Raw genomic sequence first — 20,871 nt, forward strand, 5'->3', positions numbered from 1 at the left:
TGAATAAGCCACACCTGGCTATAAGCAGCTGATATCTACTGAACTGTCTCCCACCAAACCTGTAGGGGGAGCTCTACAGGTGCTGGTCATAAAATTACAATATCATGAAAAAGTAGATTGATTTCAGTAATTCCATTTAAAAAGTGAAACTTGTATATTATATTCATACATTACATACAAACTCATATATTTCAGATGTTTATTTTGTTTAATTTTGATGATTACAAATGACAACAAATGAAAATCTCAAATTCATCATATCAGAAAATTAGAATATTACTGAAGACCAATAAAAACAAAAGATTTATAGAAATGTTGGCCAACTGAAAAGTATGAACATGAAAAGTATGAGCATGTACAGCACTCAGTATTTAGTTGGGCCTCCTTTGGCCTGTATTACTGCAGCAATGCGGCGTGGCATGGAGTCGATCAGTCTGTGGCACTGCTCAGGTGTTATGATAGCCCAGGTTGCTCTAATAGTGGCTTTTAGCTCTTCTGAATTGTTGGGTCTGGTGTATTGCATCTTCTTCTTCACAATACCCCATAGATTTTCTATGGGGTTAAGGTCAGGAGAGTTTGCTGGCCAATTAAGAACAGGGATACCATGGTCCTTCAACCAGGTACTGGTAGCTTTGGCACTGTGTGCAGGTGCCAAGTCCTGTTGGAAAATGAAATCTGCATCTCCAAAAAGTTGGTCAGCTGCAGGAAGCATGAAGTGCTCTAAAACTTCCTGGTATGTGGCTGCGTTGACCCTGGATCTCAGAAAACACAATGGACCAACACCAGCAGATGACATGGCACCCCAAACCATCACTGACTGTGGAAACTTTACACTGGACTTCAAGCAACGTGGATGAAGTGCCTCTCTTCTTTTCCTCCAGACTCTGGGACCTTGATTTCCAAAGGAAATGCAAAATTTACTTTCATCAGAGAACATGACTTTGGACCACTCACCAGCAGTCCAGTCCTGTTTCTCTTTAGACGCTTCTGACGCTGTCTGTGGTTCAAGAGTGGCTTGACACAAGGAATGCGACAGCAGAAACCCATGTCTTTCTTACGTCTGTGTGTGGTGGTTCTTGAAGCACTCACTCCAGCTGCAGTCCACTCTTTGTGAATCTCCCCCACATTTTTGAATGGGTTTTGTTTCACAATCCTCTCCAGGGTGCGGTTATCTCTCTTGCTTGTACACTTTTTTCAACCACATCTTTTCCTTCCCTTCGCCTCTCTATTAATGTGCTTGGACACTGAGCTCTGTGAACAGCCAGCCTCTATAGCGATGACCTTTTGTGTCTTGCCCTCCTTGTGCAAGGCGTCAATGGTCGTCTTTTGGACAACTGTCAAGTCAGCAGTCTTCCCCATGATTGTGTAGCCTATAGAACTAGACTGAAAGACCATTTAAAGGCTTTTGCAGGTGGTTTGAGTTAATTAGCTGATTAGAGTGTGGCACCAGGGGCCATCAATTTTGAACCTTTTCACAATATTCTAATTTTCTGATATGATGAATTTGAGATTTTCATTTGTTGTCATTTGTAATCATCAAAATTAAACAAAATAAACATCTGAAATATATGAGTTTGTATGTAATGTATGAATATAATATACAAGTTTCACTTTTTAAATGGAATTACTGAAATCAATCTACTTTTTCATGATATTCTAATTTTATGACCAGCACCTGTAGATCCCAAAGTAGCCACGTAGAATGCTATCTCCCGTTAGCTTGTTGGTTCGCAGCAGTAAGAGCTTTTACTGAAAGACGGGGCTTTGACGGCTCTTTATTTCAGCTCTGCAGGAGTTGAGCCCAATCCCTTCATTGTTTCAGCAGCTTCAATGCGGCAAATAAATTTCAAATGTGTGAACTGTGGACGTTTGTTCTCCCTCTTGCCTGCTGCTAGTTGCTAGCATGTTCTTGTGCTAAATTAAATAATAAGCCCCTTATTCTTTGATTTCCAACTTTGACTTCCCCCTCTGGTGGTGGGTAAGATCTGCAGAAAAGCCGCACCATAAGCCGCATGTTTCCAAGTGTGGGAAAAAAGTAGTGGCTTATAGTCCAGAAAATACGGTAGTAGACAGGACATCTAGTGAGCTTTTTAAAAAGCTCACAGGTTGTTAATCTCTAATGTCTTATAAAGGAGATATGAGACAATATACTGGAGGAATCAGAGCTTTCTGTGGCCATATAAAGCACAGAGTAGTGAAGCTCTGCCCTGTCCCACCACCTGCTCCTGCTGCACACTGCCTGTCAGCTGGGTAAAAAGAGATTACTACTTATGCTGTCCTACCCTACATAAAAGGCTAAGTGTGTTTTCTGTTTAGAAGTACACCTGATGGTACAAAAACAGGAACAGCAACACTGTGGCAATTAAAGGAGTATTAGCACTCTGCCTTAATTAATATAACTTTTCTAAATCTAACATTGACTCTTAACAGTAGTTATTTCTCATCTGCAGCACCATGTCTGTGGGCTAATTATCCATCTAGTGTGAGCTTGTTCTTCATGTGCTTCTCTGCAAAAATTTAAACAGCAATGAGGGATCATATTTGGTTACAGGAGCTACTGCTAAATCAAGGATTGTTACTCTGCATAAAAACTGCAAAGATAACAGTAAACACACTGCATAATATTTGAATTGTATTAATATATAATGCATTTATGCATGGAAACCCAACACATTCTTCCTGTCTCTCTTGTTTATTCTAATAATAAACTAGGATATTAACGTAAAACATTAACCAGCATGACATACATCTCACCTGGTTTTGGCTGCACACCCTTACAGTAATGATAACAGTGCAGTGCATTATACTGATGTCTAGTCTTCTATTCCTAACATTTGTTTTCACCTGTTCATTTTTGACGCAGTTTTTCTTAATTAATCTCAGGGACATATTTATCATTCTACTGTCTTAGTTATGAATCAGAACCAAATGATCTCAAATCATTAATTTCACGTTACATAGTCAGATATATGTTTTCCCCACCCTTTTATTACTTCAAGCCTGGGAATGTAGGGTTCACTTAGACTTTTAGACCAATTATTACTCTGTCACCAAGTATGAAGAATGAATAATGTATTATACAATGAATAATTGAATATGAAACCCCTAATTATAATAAAAAAAGCCAAATAAATTCTAAAATCTGCTTAAAGTAGTGCTGATTTAACCGGGAGGCTCACTGCGCTTTATAGTCCTTAGAGGCTTTTGTCAGGAGTATTTCCACTTTGATCTTTTTCACCCTGTTCCCATTATAACCACAAACTTTTCTGTGAGATACTTACAAAAAGTTAAACTTTTCTTAAAATGCATCCAAACTTTTTTTTATATATATATATATATATATAAAAAAGTTTGGATGCATTTTAAGAAAAAATATATATATATGTGTAAAATAATGTAGAATGTATAATAGAAATCTGTTCTGCTTGTGTAATTTGTCTTTCTTTGAAAATTGGCTATATGCGTGCTGCTATGATGTGAATTTACCATTTATAATTGACTCTTGATTGTACAAGTGTCAATTATTTGCTTTTGGGAGTGTCAAATAATTGACTCTCCAAAAAGCAGGGATCCCACTTTGATCACATATTATTCTTTACAAAGAATTTTTTTAAAAGTAAAACAACTAAACATTTATTCTAAAAATATTGTCTATTTGTATTCAGTCCCTTTACTTAAATGCCTCTGTCACTAAACTCCAGTAAAACCTACGCACATAGGTCACTAAATAAATAAAGTTCACCCATCTGTAATTAAATTAAGTCTAATTATTCTAAGAGAGCATAAGAAGCTTGTTAGAGAACACCAGAAAACAAACATGATGACCAAGGAAGACAGCAGCTACAGGGAGAATATTGTGGGGGAGCTAAATCAAAATTAGGTTATGAAACAATAAATTAGGTTTTGAAAACAGGTTCAATCATTCATCTGAAAATATCAAAGGTAAGACAGACCTGTGAACAAAGAAATGGCCTCGCTAACTGGACCGATATGCTGAGCAAGGAAAGCATTACACAAAAAAGGCACCCAAGTTATGATAAGCTGGTCAGAGCACATGACAGCAAAAGTTTTGAGACAAGGACCCTAGATTAACAAGTACAATGGCATTCTATTATAGCTATTTAGCTAGATCTAGGTATGTTTGAGTGACCCAGTCAGAGTATATGCTGACCTTTAGTTAGGAATCTGAAAGAAGACCTGAAAATTAACATTCTCAGTTTCTCTGAATGTAATCCTCCTTAGAAAAACGTCAATTTTCTAGTTGTGCCAACCCTGCGGACACCAGCATGACCTTAGTTCACGGGTTGTGAATACACACTATGATAATACAGTAATGCCATGATCCGCTTTTGTGTGTTAGATCAGATTATTTTGACATCTAGGTTGAAAGCTGCAGAAAAAAAACGATACTAGGGAGAAGGCTTTTTCCCCTGATACATACAAGAGAATGACGGAAAGGATCAGATGGAGACAGAGATACTCTGACAGTCGTATCAGAGTACGTGAGAAAACAAGGCAGACAGGGTGCTGCAATGAGTCTAGAGACGTGAGCGGGTTCGATAAGCCATTATCACCGCAAGTGGAGGACACCAGACCTTTCTTTCTTCAAAGCCCTCCCTTTCCTTTTGTCTATTTAATCATTTGGAGCCAAACATTTACAATGTAGGCTACAGAAAGAAAAGAGGTTGGCACAGATTGATGCGCTGCTAATGCCTGTTCTACTTGGAACAACAGACACTCACTTATCAAGGTTACAACAGCTATTGTGAGATGTCAACCCTATACAATATTTAACACAATGATCAGAATAACCACAGCTATAGAGATAAGGGCCCTGTTCAATGTGTGATATATTATTTAAGTGTATGCTATTTAGCTTTTGTTTGTTTGGTACTCTTCTCTCATTTTTGTTGGATTGATTGACAGTTCTATCTGCCTCAAACTCTTAGAGATTGTCTGTTTTTGCAGGGGAGGCGAGTTGCGTCAGCCAGGGCCCATCTTCTGCGACGCACCATCAGCGTTCCAGTCGAAACCCAGTTTCCAGAGTTCCACAGCCAGATTTCCACAGAGAGCGGTAAGCAGCCCAAAGCTTCCTGCTGCTGAGACTAAACACCAAACCAAGTTTACTGGAAAGAATTTCAATGGTTGCATGGGCAATTTCATCTGTATGTGTTGACTAGACTTGTGCATCATTGATAACAGCTGTTTTCATTCAAGTCAAACCTAAATCTAAAGATCATCATGTAGATTGGGCCGAACGGAGCCCACGAGGTAAAAATACTTCCAGAAAAGGAAGTTTTTCTATCTAGTTGTTGATACTGTTAATCCACTAGATGGAGTGCTTGCTGCTTCACACTGTTCTGTATTCATGACAGACTACTTTCCACACTCCAATACTGCTGTAAAAGTTGTTTTTTTCAGGTTTTTTTGCAAGCTCTCCTCAGACCGAGGTGTAAAGGCTTAATTTGAGTGAAAGCTGAGAGTTGAGAATCAACACATAAAGTTAGAACTGAAGAGATATTGGGACTGGAGTGTGTCTGAGCTGCAAATTGGGATACGACCTAACAAAGTTTTTTAGTAGTTAGGCTTTTCTTATGATTCTCTTCAGAAGACGATGCAAGCATGTGTTTTATGGTGTTTGTTTTAGATAAAGAATGGGCAGCCTGTCGTTTTCTCTCTTGCTTCCCTTTTTTTTTTACTTCTTGTTTGATGTTTACCATATAGATGACTTGGTAAGTAGTTGATGCTTTTTTAGACTTAGACAAAGCTTTGTTTTATTATCATAGGCACCACTTTTATACTTGGGACCTGTAAAGACAATCCCTGACAAGAAACATACGTTCCATTTTAAAATAATTTCATAATTGCTTTCTTTATGTATGCATATTAATGGGAAATCAAGGGAAAACAAAATGTAAAGTAAAACAAGGAGTTACTTTGTGTAGTTTGCTAGAGATGTTCTCGAGAACGCCAATGAAACGATGTCACCATTAGCTGACAGAATGATGATAAGAAAATTATTTGCCTGGAAAAACAAAGACAATAAAAATATTTGCCAGGTGTAATTTAACAATGAATTTTGGTTGTTGTATTGCAGACCATCAAATAATAAGATCAGCTTTTAGTGAAGACAGCGTGCATTGGTCAAACCGGCCACCTATTAGTTTTTATCTTGTCATGAACTTAAACTCTTTTGATGGCTCCTTTCAGCAACATCATGAACCAGGAAGTATGCGTATACCATGTGCTGGTTTCTTTAACATGAAAACCAGTTTAGTTTACGTTTCACCATTGGCCTCCACATCAAGAAGGTCTTAATGCAACAAGCAATTTTTGTAAGTTATATATGGATGTTCTGCAGACAGATCTGCTGCTGCGTTATGGTGCTATGATGTAAAATTGGAAAACCATCCAGGAAGGTGTTCCTAATAAATTTCCTGGTTAGAAAATGTACAACCAAGGCTTGGGAAGTATTTACATTTGATACCTTTAAATCTTACTCAGGTAACACCAAGGTTATATTGTCTATATTGAATAATAATGATAATAAACAGTGTTTTATTTCAGGCCATTCCATGTTTTACTGGGATTTTGTTAAAGCATCACATTCTAATATAGTTTTGATTAGTTATCAAAGATCAACAATTGTTGATCAAAAACAATTCCCTCATAATTACAAAGAAATACAGCAACTTTTAAAATGTACTTCTGTTGTTTTGATAGGACCTTGAGGTACACTTTGTGGAGCATGCATAGATAATGTTTAGATATATCATGTCTGTGCATCACTGTAATGGCCGCGGGAAGTGGGGCTGCTGAGGGTGCTGCAGCACCCCCTATTGGTGAGATGGAGATTTAAAAAATATATTAAAATACTTGCACAATTTAGAACTTTCTTTTGAATATTTTGGGAAATGATTTTGACCTTTTTAAAATTTACTATTACATGTATTTTGATTTTATTTGAATTATTTTGAGGCCTGATCAGCACAAGTTCACGGAAGTTACGTTTTCATGGCAACGTCAAAGCAAGCTAGTGGTCCCTGAGTAATGAGGTATCCAGCTTGCGGCAACAGAAGTTTTTGGAAAACCACAATAAATGAAGAAGAACACTAGTACCGCAACCACAACAAGGAAGAGAAGCCGGAGTGAGGAGACTGTGCCTCTGATAGCAGTGTCCCCGGCAGGCACAGGCTCAGCACCCGCAACCTAAGCTTGCCTGACTGGATTAGACAAGCCCTTCCAGCCAACATCCTTCATTTTCAAATTTCCTGCACCGCTTTTAAGCAATGAACGTTCTCACGTTCTGTGGCACTGACTTAGTTTGTTAGATAGCAGTGGCTACATTATGTAGAAGAGACTATTTATTATATTTTGTGTTTCATTCATCTGAAAAAAGTTTGAAAAAAAGAGACAAATTCAAAAAAGACAACCCCTTCATAAATGCCAGCTTTTCAAATTGGCATAGAGCCACTGAAAAGTGTTTTATTGTGAAGTTGATAACTGAATAATAATTAATGTGATGAATGATGTCTGTGTGTTACAGACCCTGGTTGCGTGCACTGAAGTGTATATGACAATAAATTAGTGAATCTCTATTTATTTATTATAATTTAAATAGGCCTATAGGCTCATAGGTCTTTTGTCCCAGAGGACCACTACAGCGGTATTATGAAGAGATATAATGCGTTTAAATATTTATTGATACAGTTTTTTTCAATAGAAATTAATTCCAAAAGTTAGAGGAGTCTGCAAATAAAAAAATTTCAAGCAAAATTTAAAAGGCAGTGAAATGAACCTGTTAATGTTGGAATTAAGATGACCTAATACATCACCCTCTGTGCTGTACATGTAAACTGTCTAAGGCCTTAACCTTAATATGTGTTTTGGGTAGATACACATCTAATCCAGAAAATATTTTCTGGGATTTCAGACAGAACTGGAACAAAATAATTACACTCCTGAAGAATTTAAAAAGTGAGGAGTGCTCTTTATGATGAAAAAAAAAGGTTTAAAAAAGGATTATTATTCTTTCTTTTACAGGAAATCTGAATAACATACCAAAGAACAATGTTTTTTTTTTTTCAACTAATAGGAGGGACCCCTATTGTAGAGACTGATACAGTTTTATATCAAACTGCTCAAAAAGAACTAATTTGTAACACCAAAGCAATTTGGTCTTGTCAAAATAAAACTCTATATCTAAATAAATAAATATTCTCTATAGATTATCTTGCCAACATCTAAAGAAATTCCAGAACAGAGGAGTGAGAAAGTCAATCACATCTTTATGTCCGGAAAGCAGCACAATGCCTCCTCTAAGGCAAAATACTAGGGCAAACCATTGTGATCCATTTTTCATAAAAAGACCAACTTGAAAACAGTGAACTTTCTCAGGAAAATACATTACAGCAAAAATTAATCCAAAGGCTTATTAACAACTCATTAGGGATATCATACATACATTAGGGATATCATGGGCTTTCCCCTCATTTTATTTCTGTATTCCATCACACAGTAAATACTAAGTGGCTGTTTGACTGCACAGTTGTTTTCTATAATGCTGTTACACATCAAGTCAGGTTCAGTTAAATACCTGTTATAGAAATCTGCAATGCTGCAAATGTGGTGATGGATAAGGTCCTGGATGTATATGATGGATTGTGATGTTAAACGGTAGCCCTCATTAAGATAACTTTCTGAATAGAAAGGACATCTATATGCGGTCTGAGAACCCTTTCCGTATAAATATTTAATTCAACATCAATTAATGCCACTTATTCTTTAATTGGATCCTTGTCTGAAGGAAAAACTATGTTTGTGTTTTTAACACCTAATGTCTTTACTGGACCTTGTGACTGATTTATTGTTCATACAAATTTACAAGAGAAAAACAGAGGACACTCTGAGTTTTCTGAGCAAAACCTGCTCCCGACCAGGTTAGCTCTGGGGAGAATGTTGCTATGGTAACAGAAACAGAGTTTGGGTAAACTTTCAATGTGAAACGGAAAACTCAGCCTTTCAATGAGATCAGATTCAGTAAACTTAGAGTTTGCCAAAAGCAAAAATGTTTTACTTTTCTAATAATAAGTCATAAAAACAATGCTTTTGCATAATAAAAACTCATGGTCATTCAGCATAATTCTTAAACTGTAGGATCATGAACATGCAAATTTCATCAAAATAAATATTGTACAAACATAAAAACAAATTATTACAATCAAGTAAAACAAAGATAGAGCTGCATTTTTCTGGCAGCTTTCTTTCTGTTGGAATGAAGCAGATCATTTTTTAAAAACTCATCATTCCTCTTTGAAAACCTTTGCTGTAGATCATCACTACATAAAAACAGTTATTTAATTAATGAAAGGATGTTTAAGGAATGTAAATTAAGAAACATACTGATCTCTTTTACTACTTTAATTACAAAATGAAATGTCAAAACCTTCTCTGTAATCCTTGAGAAAAATCTTTAATGGCATTACAGACATTTTCTTATTGGTGACCATCTTTTTTGCCTGTTTGAATATTTCTCTTCGTATTTTGAATTTTTTTCTTTGATGAAAATCTCCCATTTATTGGAAACTGGAAGGTCTTCCTGCCATTAATCTTAGCTTCTTACACAGGTTCTACATTGATGAAACGAGATATGTCTGTATGCAATTAAAATATTTTTGTAAACCTAAATCGTTCAGGGGTATGGATAATGTTATACAGATAAAGGTTATCTGTATGTTTTTTCTGTTTTAAATATCCAACTTGTGAGCGAGGCTGTGTGTTTGACTGTTGTTGTTCTCCACCCTGCAAAACTACAAACACTTTTGCTTAACCAGTAATTCAGTCTGACGTTCTGAGTCCTACCTGTTTATCCCTTAGATTCAATTTACATGCACATGAAAAGGATTCAAACAAATTAGATAGCACTTTCATCTTGTTTCATCTTCAGGCTTCATATTGAGTACCTGACATGTTTTCTTTGGAACTTGTCAAAGTTTTTTAAAAGAAAACTTGTATTAATTGTAGAGCACATCAAGAGATTAAATATTTATCGCTATCCTAATGCAGTTATCTCCCTTATTTTATTTATTACAAGATCTGCATTTTTTTCTCAGTTTTTCCTCGATGTAAGATCCTATATAAAAAGAATTAAACAAAGATATGATAAAAAAAAATTAACAAACAATCCTAATGCTTTCTTTCAAGTCAAAGTGCATGATTACTATTTGCTCAGGAAAAGAGTTGTTTGCAAGAATGTGAAAATGTATGTCTTTACCTGCTCAGTAGCTACGTTTACATGGATACAACTAATCGGATTGAAGGCCTGATCAGATCAAAAATGTTTCATGTAAACATGTCAGACTGAAGATTCTAATCCGATTCGGTCCGATCGGATCTAAATTTAATTCCGAAAGAGAGAGGTGGTTTTTGCCGATCGCCATTCCGATTGGCGTCCATATAAACACCCATTCGGATCTTAAGAGTAAAATAATCTTCACTGCGCATGTGTGCGACGTCAGCGTGATGGTTTTCCGCCTTGTCAACAACAGGAAACCACCGGTCGCTCTCGCTCTTGTTGTGAACAACATGGCGGGAGGAGTCTAGGAACGCCGACTTATACACTCAAGTTCATTTAAAGCTGCAGGTAGCAGGAATTTATCCTCCTCCTCTTCCTCTTTTCTCTCTCCACAGCCTACTTGCTCTCCCACGCCGGTTCAATCGCTCATTCTCTACATTTTCTCTCGGACATTTCGCTGCCAAGCGCTTTTTTCCTCCTCTCTCCGTTTTTTCTTTCCGCTCGCTCCGAGGGCATCGTTTGTCAGGCCTCCCAAAAACCAGACGCAAACAGAACTGCCAAGTTTGGCAGGAAGTTCTGCACATGCTTAAAAGATTTAATCTGATCCAACGCTTGGTACATGTATACACACGTCATGATCGGATCATTTCATTTAGTGTCCATGTAAACGGAGATTTTGAATTTCCGATCAACCAAGGTTTGGATCGGATCGGGGAAATTTTGCGCATGTAAACGTAGCTAGTGTCACTATGTAAAGAAGAGAAAGTTTAAAGTCACAGGGAAGCTTTTAGTCAGCTTATATGTTCTTAATATATAAAAACTATTTATTTTATGAGAATGTATTTATTTAAGAGCAACTATGCAAATTAACAAACATCTAGAAAATTACACTATATTAGATTATTTTTCATATGAATCCCAGATTGTTCATTCTTCTTTCTCTCCTTTTCGAAAAAGTGATTTAAATCAGTCCTACATATCTTTATGCATGCTGGGTCAAACCCTGATGTTTGAAAAAGGAAGCACGGAGTTAAGTCAGCAGAATAAAGCATTAGCTTCGCTGCATGCAGTTAGCCAAGCCTTGTAGCTAAGCCAGGTCCTGGAAAAGTGTGCAGTCTCCATCTGTCTTTGGACTGCTGATTAATTTTGATGTTCAGCTGATCAGCTCCAATTTATTTCACATTGAGCCTGTCTTGGTAAGTTTGCTTTAAGGGACCTCACTTCCATGACTCGACCTGTCAATCAGACAGTTCCTATCATCTCAGGGCGAAACTTTGGTGCGCCCGGGGCTCTCCTACTTGTATGCACAACTTTTAATGGCAAAGTCAAAATGCAAAGATTTTTGCACCCTAGGGCGTAAGTATGTCACCAATTGGATGAAAAACGAAACAACAATATGAAATGTAAGAAGCGCAGGTATAACCAAGAGGAAGATTAGCGTGATGGTGAGAAGCCCATTTAAGACAACTCCTCTACTCCATAACCATAACATAACTCTCCCACATTAACACCAACAGAGCCATTCAGATTAAATATGCATCTAGTTACCAGATAAAATAGCCCATAAAGCATGAAAATAAAATATATCACACTCACTAGAGATGCTGAATATTTATTAACAAAATGTATCATTCTGTCTTTGTGCAGGAAGTCTTAGTATCTCCATTTAATATCAATCATTGAGGCCCGAAAAACAGCTTTTAACAAAAGCTAAAGTGCAGAGTGTCGATATGGCTTGGCTGGAAGCATTTTGCACTAACAATCAGAGGAGAGAAAATGCTGACATTAGGGTGTGCCCTACAGGTGGCCCTTTGGGGCAAATTTGAAATCTGTGTGGTTGAAGGAAACGTTCCTCACTAATATTGTTAAGGTAACATCAGCCAGCAAGGAATATTAAACACTTCTTTGTTTATTAGAATATACAAATTATTTACCTATAGAAAATGTGTTTAGGAATGCAAAAAAAAAAAAAAATCACTGTGTAGATTCTGCCGCCATGTGAAGTATCAGAGGACACAACTGAAGAAATCCCAACTGTGGTTCGTCAGTACCACCTCTTTTTATATCTAGAAGAAGTCTTGGTGAAAAAACCCCATGCCACCAATATCTTGAGAAGTGCAATAAGTTGTAAGTCTAAAGTCCAAAACACATAGCATTAGGTATATACATGAATGAGGCTAATTAAGATTATATGAACAGAGTATCTTAAGCTGACTATTGCTGTCTTCAATGTGTTTAAACACTTTTCCAAGGCAGCTTAAATAGATTAACCTTGTATTATTCTCAGTGTTTCACACCAAAATCGCACACTGCTTTAAAAGAAGGAGAAAAGTTTGATCAAAGAGGAGACATTTAGCACAGATGCAATTCCATCCACCCAGATCTGTCTCTTTCCATGTGGGAACTGCCCCTGTCTCCTCCCTCCGATTCCAGGCTCTGTTATTCTCTCGATGCCTTGCTCTCCACAGAGGGTTTCAGTCAGACAGATGTAACACAACAGTAGAAGCTTGAGCTGAGCTGGCAGGCATTGGGGGCCCAGATCAGAGCCAGTTGATCTGACTGGAAAGAACAACAGAGACGGCAGCAGAAGGACATTATATTAAACTAGCTGTTTCGGTTGAAATTCAGCTGGTGAAAAGTTCTTCGGCTAAGTCAGAATGTGGGAATGCTGATCTGGGCGCTCATCATTACCCTGTAGGTTTGCCATGGAGCCTGACACCAGCACCCAAACAGATGCACAGAATGGTAAGTAAGAAAAAACTGAGTAAAAAATATCTAAAAGGAACAACAGGGGGGAAAAAGTATTTGAAAAACAGAGTAGGGGCATGTGTTTTTCCATATATCCTGTTTTTATTGCCAGCCTGTTGACTTGGCCCTCTGTGGTCATTATGAATAGAACATTAGTCAGCTCTGTTGGGAAGGGGGTGAAAAGGTGAAAGGGGCTTCATGACAGTATAGTGAAATCATGCTGAAAATATTTCACTTTAACAATCTTCTTTTTTCTCTTTCGGAGTTTTGCTGTTAGTAGAGAAAAAGTGAGAAAATTGCCTGGAGAATGGAAACTCTCTTTCTGTTTGAGTTAAAGCTGTTCCCGGTATGAGCCTAGTAAAAACTGAAAGCTCTCCTCTTTGTATTCAACCAGAATAATTAGCATATGTGAGGACCGTGGGTGTGGGATTCCTACTCGAAGGCTTCATGATAATTTGGCTGCTGTGTGAATCTGTATATTTGTGGTGTGTGCAGCGTTGGAAGTATGTGGGTGTTTGTGCTTTGAAAACCCGGAGCAGCGCGAAAGAATGAAAGTGGGATTTGGAGAAAGTGGGAAAAGGTGGGGAGGGGAGAAAGAAAGAGAAAGAGTTATGTACACAAATAAATCCAAGGGGATCTGGACTATACTGTTAGCTGGTTTGTCTTTCTTTTAAATCCATCTTGTCTTTCTCTTAAAGTTTAGGCCTTAACTTGATCATTAAGTTGCTAAAAGTAAAAAAAATATATAATTATTTCGGCCAGAAAAGATATTTTGCCTTCATGGCCAACGGGAAGGACTTTGCTGTGCTACTGATGAAGAATGTGGTTTAGAGAATGAGTCAACAGAGAGCATATTTCCAGGAGGCCATAGTTTCTCTTTGCCAGCGTTTGAGCCACATTGTTTTATGTGATGGGCCGTCTGCCATAGGAGTAGAGAAGAAGTCCCAAAGAAAAAGAGGAGGGGAGGAGAGGCTGCAGAGTAGAGCTTTTTATCCATCTCTTGAGATAAGGAACTTCTACAAACAGTCTAAATCAGATAAGTAAGAACCTACTTTTCCACACCTTCACACAAAATTCCTGACTCAAAATGTCAAACATCTTATTTCAACCAGCTGGACTTGTTCATTCGGTGCAGATGGGGTAAAACATATTTTCTTAATGTTTCTATTTTACAACCTCAATCTTGAACCAGCTTTATAATTCGATTTTTTTGCATTAGGTGTACACAAAGTGCATGATTAAAAAATAATCCAGAACTGAATATCTGGACAAGGAGTACACAAGTCAAAGGACTAGCCATTAAATCAGTGGAATGGGGGAGTACGATTAGCCATGCAAGACAACATTTTAAATGTTATGGAAAAGAGTTTGCTATAAGCCATACAAAAACACAGCAAACATAAGGTCTGAAGTTAGCAATATGTTACTCATTTACCAGAAAAAAAAAAGAGACTATAGTTACTCAAAAGTTGGGTAGAATTTAAGTCACACTCTAAACAGTTTTAAAATTATTTATTATTTTCTTAACAATTTAATTGGATTTTGGGGTTTTACTACATTCAAAAGACATTTAAAAGAAAACTGTTTAAAAATACTTTTTCAAGGTGATGTAAATGAAAAAAGAAAGTTATCATTTGATGTCATTCGATTAGATCTTTAGAGTTCACAGTTTACCAGACTCACAGGTATCAATTTCCATTCTTTAAAAGAAAAATACTCCCATTAACACTTTTGATTGCAACAAATCTGAAAGTGGATCCTTGAACGACCTTTCTGCATGCATTTTGTTGTCTTATATTACCTATTGCCTTGCACCAAACTGTGACTGCATATATCCCTTCCTTCTATCATAAGATAGTGCTGATGCCTGATATATTTCGTCACTCAATACGGCTTTGAAAAGCTGTGTTACCAATCTAATTGAGAAGTTTTTCAAAGAAAGAGAAACTTTAAAAGAGATAATCGATGAATTGTTTAAAGAAGAAAGACTGAAAATAGATTAAAGTTGAGTTAGAATATGATGCCAGTAACAAAGTGGTGTTTGTGGGCTGCATGTTTACTACCTCTCCATTTAAAAACATGGGGGATCAATAGCGTAAAGTGTTTTTCCATTTTTGCATTCTTCAAATCAAGTAACATGTCTGGACTTGAGCCTTCATATCCACTGTCAAGGGTATTTTTTGACAGATTCAAAGATGCAGTATTTTCTGAATGTTGTTTGACACTGAAAAGAAATGTAGGTTGGGTTCTTGTAACTTTTAGTAACTTTTTGAGAGTTGGCATTGCATTAGGAAACTTTTGTAAGAGATGATACGATACTCAAACGCATCAACACACTAATCTAAGGCAGCCAGAAAATAGAGTCCTGCTGAACTTCCCATATGATCTATTTTCCCTCAGATTAATATGACCAGAGTTGCAAAGTAGTAAACTTGTCAACTAAGGTTTGAAAATTCGACATAAAACCTAAATATCTTTTCAGTTTTTCACTCCATTAGTTTGTCATTATAAATACTGTGCATGACTTAAGGCCTGTTTATGCTTGTCATTTCCATACCATCAGGTCATTTGCACATGTTCGACTAGAAATTCCTTCAAGTTGCCATTAAGCGTTGTTTTTAATGTATTGAAATTACTTATTGCTATCCTGAAATGATCAAAGCCTACTGAGCTACATCATATAAAATATTAATAATGATTATGCTGAAAGAATGGATGGGTTTACACTTTTTCAGTGATATTGCTTGTCTGACATCCTAATCGGTCATGCTCAGTACTAAAATAGGCACTGTGTTTATCTGCATTTTAGTTGGGTCGTTCTGTAGGCTTTATATGATACATGTACAATGAAATGTAAACATGAAACCAACATGAAAGTAACTACAATTATTTATAAATCTAAAGCCGAAAAATGCAATGTCGGAAGGAGGGCAGGGATTGTATTTCCTGGGCAGATCTAGTATAGAGAAGTGATACAACAGAAATGATATAAATCAATTTATTCTCTCAACAATGTCACTATTAACTTTTTACAGTTTAATTAGATATAGAAATAAGTGATCTCAGTTTCCATAAAGTACAATCAATGGCAATTTAGATGTATTTCTGGTTACACATGTACAAATTAGCTTATGATATAGAACCTGCTACTGGTAAATATTGGTTAGTGACAATAGTTGCATTTACATAAGCTTTTTCCAATGTGCATTTTGAAGTATTTCAGTAATGCTTGATAGAAAAAGAAAAATTTGAAAAAACGTACTCAAATTCACAAAAAAGAAAGTTGCATCTGTTTGAGGTGATTTTCAGCTTTTGCTAAAAATCATTAATGGGCAAAATCAGAGAGGGAAACACTTTTTTCCAATCAGCTCTGACAGTGAACTTGACTGATCAGCTGTTTCCCCTGTCAGCATCTTCCCAGATGTTCCTATTATGTGTGTAAACATGGCTGGAAGCAACATTTCCATTACTAGCTGACATGTTGTCGTAGGAAATTGCCAGTAACAATTTCATGAAAAAATTCCTCCATTACTGATATGTGGTACACAGTATATTCCAGTCTTTACTTTCTGTTTATTAGTCCTATGCCTGATGTGGAAGCCGACATACGATGACATTATGCTACGCATCGCTTAGTTGATTTGCTTCATACCAAATGTAAAAACCACAAATTCACGTTTCCTTTTTTCAAACTTTTATGAGTTTGCTTAAAATTAGCATTTCAGTTAGATGGAAACACAGCTAATGCTTGATGCATTGATGCAAGGCCTGCAAAGCCATGTGTGGCAAAATTACGTCATTTTAACTTGCATGTTCTCTCCACATGGCCTTCACACATCCTGAGTTTTTCCACACCATGCACCTAAGAAAATGTTGTAACTGCTCGTACAGATCTACGCAGAATAATATGGCAGATGAGCCCTGGTTCCTGGTTCCTGTGGTATTGTAAGCTTTCGGTTTGTGCCGCCCCTGGAGTTGATTAGAATATTAGATGCAGAGGGGAAAAACTGCAAAGTTTTATGCTGTAAACACTGTGCTTTTAATGTACCTAGAAAAAACATTTCTTCTTAAGGCAGATGTCAAGTACTTTATGTCATAATTCAATTCAGTTCAGTTTATTTACACAGTGCCAATTCACAACACATGTCTAAGGAATTGCATCAACTCATTGACTCAAAGGCAATCCCTCACACCAAGTATGCTTGTAGCGACAGTGGAGAGGAAAACTACCTTTTAACAGGAAGAAAACTCCAACAGAAGCAGGCTCACCCCGAAATCCCACATCCCCGCTCCGCACCACTCCGTACCAGACCGCCTGTGCAAAGCAAAGCCTACAGCCTCCGCGGTTCCTCCCGTCTTCTTCCGCTCCGACTTCCTCGGAACTGGAGGGGAGCATGCGCAATATAATTATTTCATTAACTAGAGCAAAACATGTGGTAATGAACGCTTATTCTAATATGACATAACCTAATTTAAACTCACCATCAGCCTCCATCACGCATTTTTCTGCCAAAACATTTTCTTTTCGTTGTGGGTCTTTGTAATGGGGAGAATTATGGTTGATACAAAATTTTTTTTTTCTTTACTTCCAAACTCTGCATCTGTTCATTCATGCCGGCTGCAATAAAAAGTTACTTTTGAAGTTGTAAAAGGGGCTCTTGGAAGTTGATGTGACTTGGATTGATGAAACGTTTAAGCTTCTCAATATAACAAATATTTTGTTTGAGATGACAAATCTTCTTCCTTGTATGTTGAAGTACCAACAGTTTGCATCCAATAATTTGAATAAACAGTCTTAGTTTTTGGGGAATATATAAGAATTATACTCTAATTTTTAATTAATTTTTAAATACATTTTTGTAATTCTTTTATATATCTGTATCTATAAGGCTTAAGCAAATGAGTATAACCAATCGAAAAAGCAAATTTATATTTTCAGTTTTGCTTCTTTAGATCGTGTAGAATATGTTACAGAGAAAGTGTGGTAAATGTTTATACTATTAGCTTTCATATGCATAGTTATCAGACTTGCCTACAAAGAGAGTTTTGCTTCTTCTGCACACCTAATATTTTTTTCTGCTGGATATGCTTAAAACCTTACAGTATATTTCACATTATGAGCAGATATCTCTTTGTTTGGCATCAAAGAGAATACATCTTGCAGAAACCTGAAGAGATGAGGGTATGTTTCAGAGAGAAGAAAGGAACATGGAAAAAAAAAGTCCTCACTGTGCCCCTCATTGACATGTAAATAGGTCTGCCTGTTTTTTTTTGTCCTAGATGAGAAAGGCAGAGGGCTTGCAGAAAAAGCAGAGCAGAAAACAGGTGGACTTATTTGGTATGACGGTGTGTTATAACTTGTGTGAGAGTTTCTATTCAGCCAGGGAAGTAAGCCAACTGAGATACTACTTGAAGGACTTTTATTAGAGACAAGGGGGTCTTTCTTTTTATTTTCTTGTTTGAAGTGTTTCTCTCTACACTTTAAGAACCCCCAGATATGCTCAACTTGAAACCACAGTCTTATGCTTAAAAGGGCTACAGGGCTTTTTTTTTTTTTTACAAAGAATGTTCAGTTTTCTTGATAAAGGATTTATTCTTGGTTGCCATGTCATGTGGTAAAACTTTTTCAGACAGCAGCTGGGTGGCACACTGAGAGTAAATTTAGGAATTGGGCCGTCAGCGTAGAAGTTGTAATCTATTTTACAATAGGATTTACTGGCAGTTCATCCCAGTTAAAGGGAGATATATTTGCTCTGTTAGGGTAAAAGCCTGTGCAGATGTTTTCTAAATGAAAATGCAAATTTTAGTCTGTCCTGCTTCCAGTTGCAAATATCTTTGTTTTCACGGACAATAGGACGTGCTTGTGCATTCTTGTATGAGTTTAATTGTGCGAGGTCATGTGACCAAACCTTTTTGCACAGAAGTTTCTGATTCTTCCCTTTTTGATGTTTTTCTAGACAATATGCAACTAATTTGCTTGCCGTCTAAGCAATTTAAAAGCAAAACACTAAATGTACAAGTGTATTTTCTGAAGCTTCCTGTGTGCAAGCCTAAGTTTTTATATTCTGTCAAAGGAAAATTGGCCTTAAAGTTGCACTTCTGAACAGGTATTGACCAATTAAGGTGATCCATTACGTCAGCATGAAATTTTACTTTGAGAAAAGATGCTTATGCTTATACATTTATGTCAGTGCGTGCATGCATCAACTTGTGTGCAGCCTGTTGCAGACTCTCTTGTTCACTTATTTTATTGTCTTACATTTCATTTGGCTCTTTTTTAGTTAACATCGTATTTTTATCTCTTCTGTACCAAGCCAAGGCAAAAAAAACAAAAGAAAAGTTTAAGTTCAATTCTAAGTTGGACAAGAATTCAGTGTATCGCAGCTGTGTTCTGGAAAAATTGAAGATGATTAAAATAAGGTTGAGAGATATGGATATGGACCATCACATTATTTAAGTCAAGAGCTAATGAGAAAAACAAATGGCCCTGTCCAAGTCAATTCAGAGAAGAATTAACTTTGACAAGATGACATAAATTGAAAAAAAACATGTTTTGAGTCAACTGGTTTATCAAATTCAAACAATGAATGGAATATCCCCCCATTTTAAAATGTGTTTGAATTTATTTAGGTGTAATATATGTTAGTTAGTTACGACTTCATCATATTGACCTAGCCACTGTTTAACAGCAATTATGCAGTCCAGGAGAGAGGAAATAGCATGGCTCAAAAGATAGATAAGTGTATAAAGTTTTCAGCATAAGTAACAAAACAGTGAGCAAAAAAACTATACATTTCCCGGATAGCATCGTATGAAATAAAGAGAAGGAGACCAAGAACAGAAACTTGTGGAACACCAAACAAAAGGGGAGCACTAGTAGATTGATGACAGAATGTTGTATCCATTAGATAAGAAGTAAACCACTTCATTTGAGAGCACTGTGCATCAGATGAAAGGAAAGTATAGAATGATTAATTACGTTGAAGGCTGCTGTAAGGTCGAGGAGAACCAGAAAAATAGGGCGCCAACTGTTTATAGACATGGCTATGTCATTGTGTATCTTTAACAGGGAGGTCTCACTAAGATGTCATCTAAAACCTGAGTGAAATTTTTCACAGACACTTATTATTTCTAAAAAATGGTTTTTCAAAGACTTTAGAATGAAAAAAAGATAAATGAGAGTACAGATCAAAAATTTGAATAAATTAACAAGTCAAGGTTTTTTTAAGAAGCATGTTTAAAAGCCCAGAGCTAAGATATAAATTCATAATAGTCAAAAGAACATGAGCAACAGAGGAAATGCATAATTCATCGATTCAAAGGGGAGAAAGTCAAGAGAACAGTTAGTTGGTCCCTTATGTTGAATTAATTAATTTAAATCAGAAAAGGACACATGTTCATAAAAGACCTGAAACTGAAGCAACTGATAGATTTACAATAATGGGTGAGTCAGAAACTATCACGGCTCAGAACAGAGGAGCCAGTATTCAAGGCAGATAGATAGTATGATATTTAAAAAGGCATTTGTTAAAACAAACTATGGATTTGCAGTGGGCAGCTAGCGCATCTAAGGCAGGAAACTCTGGTCTTAAAGTTCAGTCCATGACCAGAGGATGATGTTGGTTCCAGCCGGTAGGCTGCCAATGAGGCGCGGCAGGAGCCACCCAGAGAGTCCCGGAGGACGGAGAACAAGCAGGAGATGAGATCAGAGCAGACGAAGGAAGGCAGGATAATCAAGAGGGCAAAGCCTAAGCCAGTGTCAAGGACATGCTCAAAATTCAGAACCAGACGTCTGAAGAGGTTCCGAAGGTAAGTCCAGGACGAGTCAG

The 20,871-nt window shown here is 36.9% G+C and overlaps 1 protein-coding gene across 4 annotated transcripts in view; it reads left to right on the forward strand.

Annotated features, from left to right (window-relative positions):
• The window catches only part of LOC119796473 (disabled homolog 2-interacting protein-like), a 212,698-nt gene that overhangs the window by 16,058 nt on the left and 175,769 nt on the right, over positions 1–20,871 (forward strand). For 3 of the 4 annotated variants that reach the window (XM_038305045.1, XM_038305044.1, XM_038305043.1), the window contains exon 3: positions 4,969–5,074. In XM_038305045.1, the coding sequence (XP_038160973.1) occupies positions 4,969–5,074 (106 nt within the window). Of the gene's footprint in view, positions 1–4,968; positions 5,075–12,768; positions 13,040–20,871 lie in introns of those variants that run through there. The other variant, XM_038305049.1, reaches the window with a different exon arrangement.

Source organism: Cyprinodon tularosa, unplaced genomic scaffold, assembly GCF_016077235.1.
Source record: "Cyprinodon tularosa strain WSP-4 unplaced genomic scaffold, ASM1607723v1 ctg55, whole genome shotgun sequence".
NCBI lineage: Eukaryota > Metazoa > Chordata > Actinopteri > Cyprinodontiformes > Cyprinodontidae > Cyprinodon > Cyprinodon tularosa.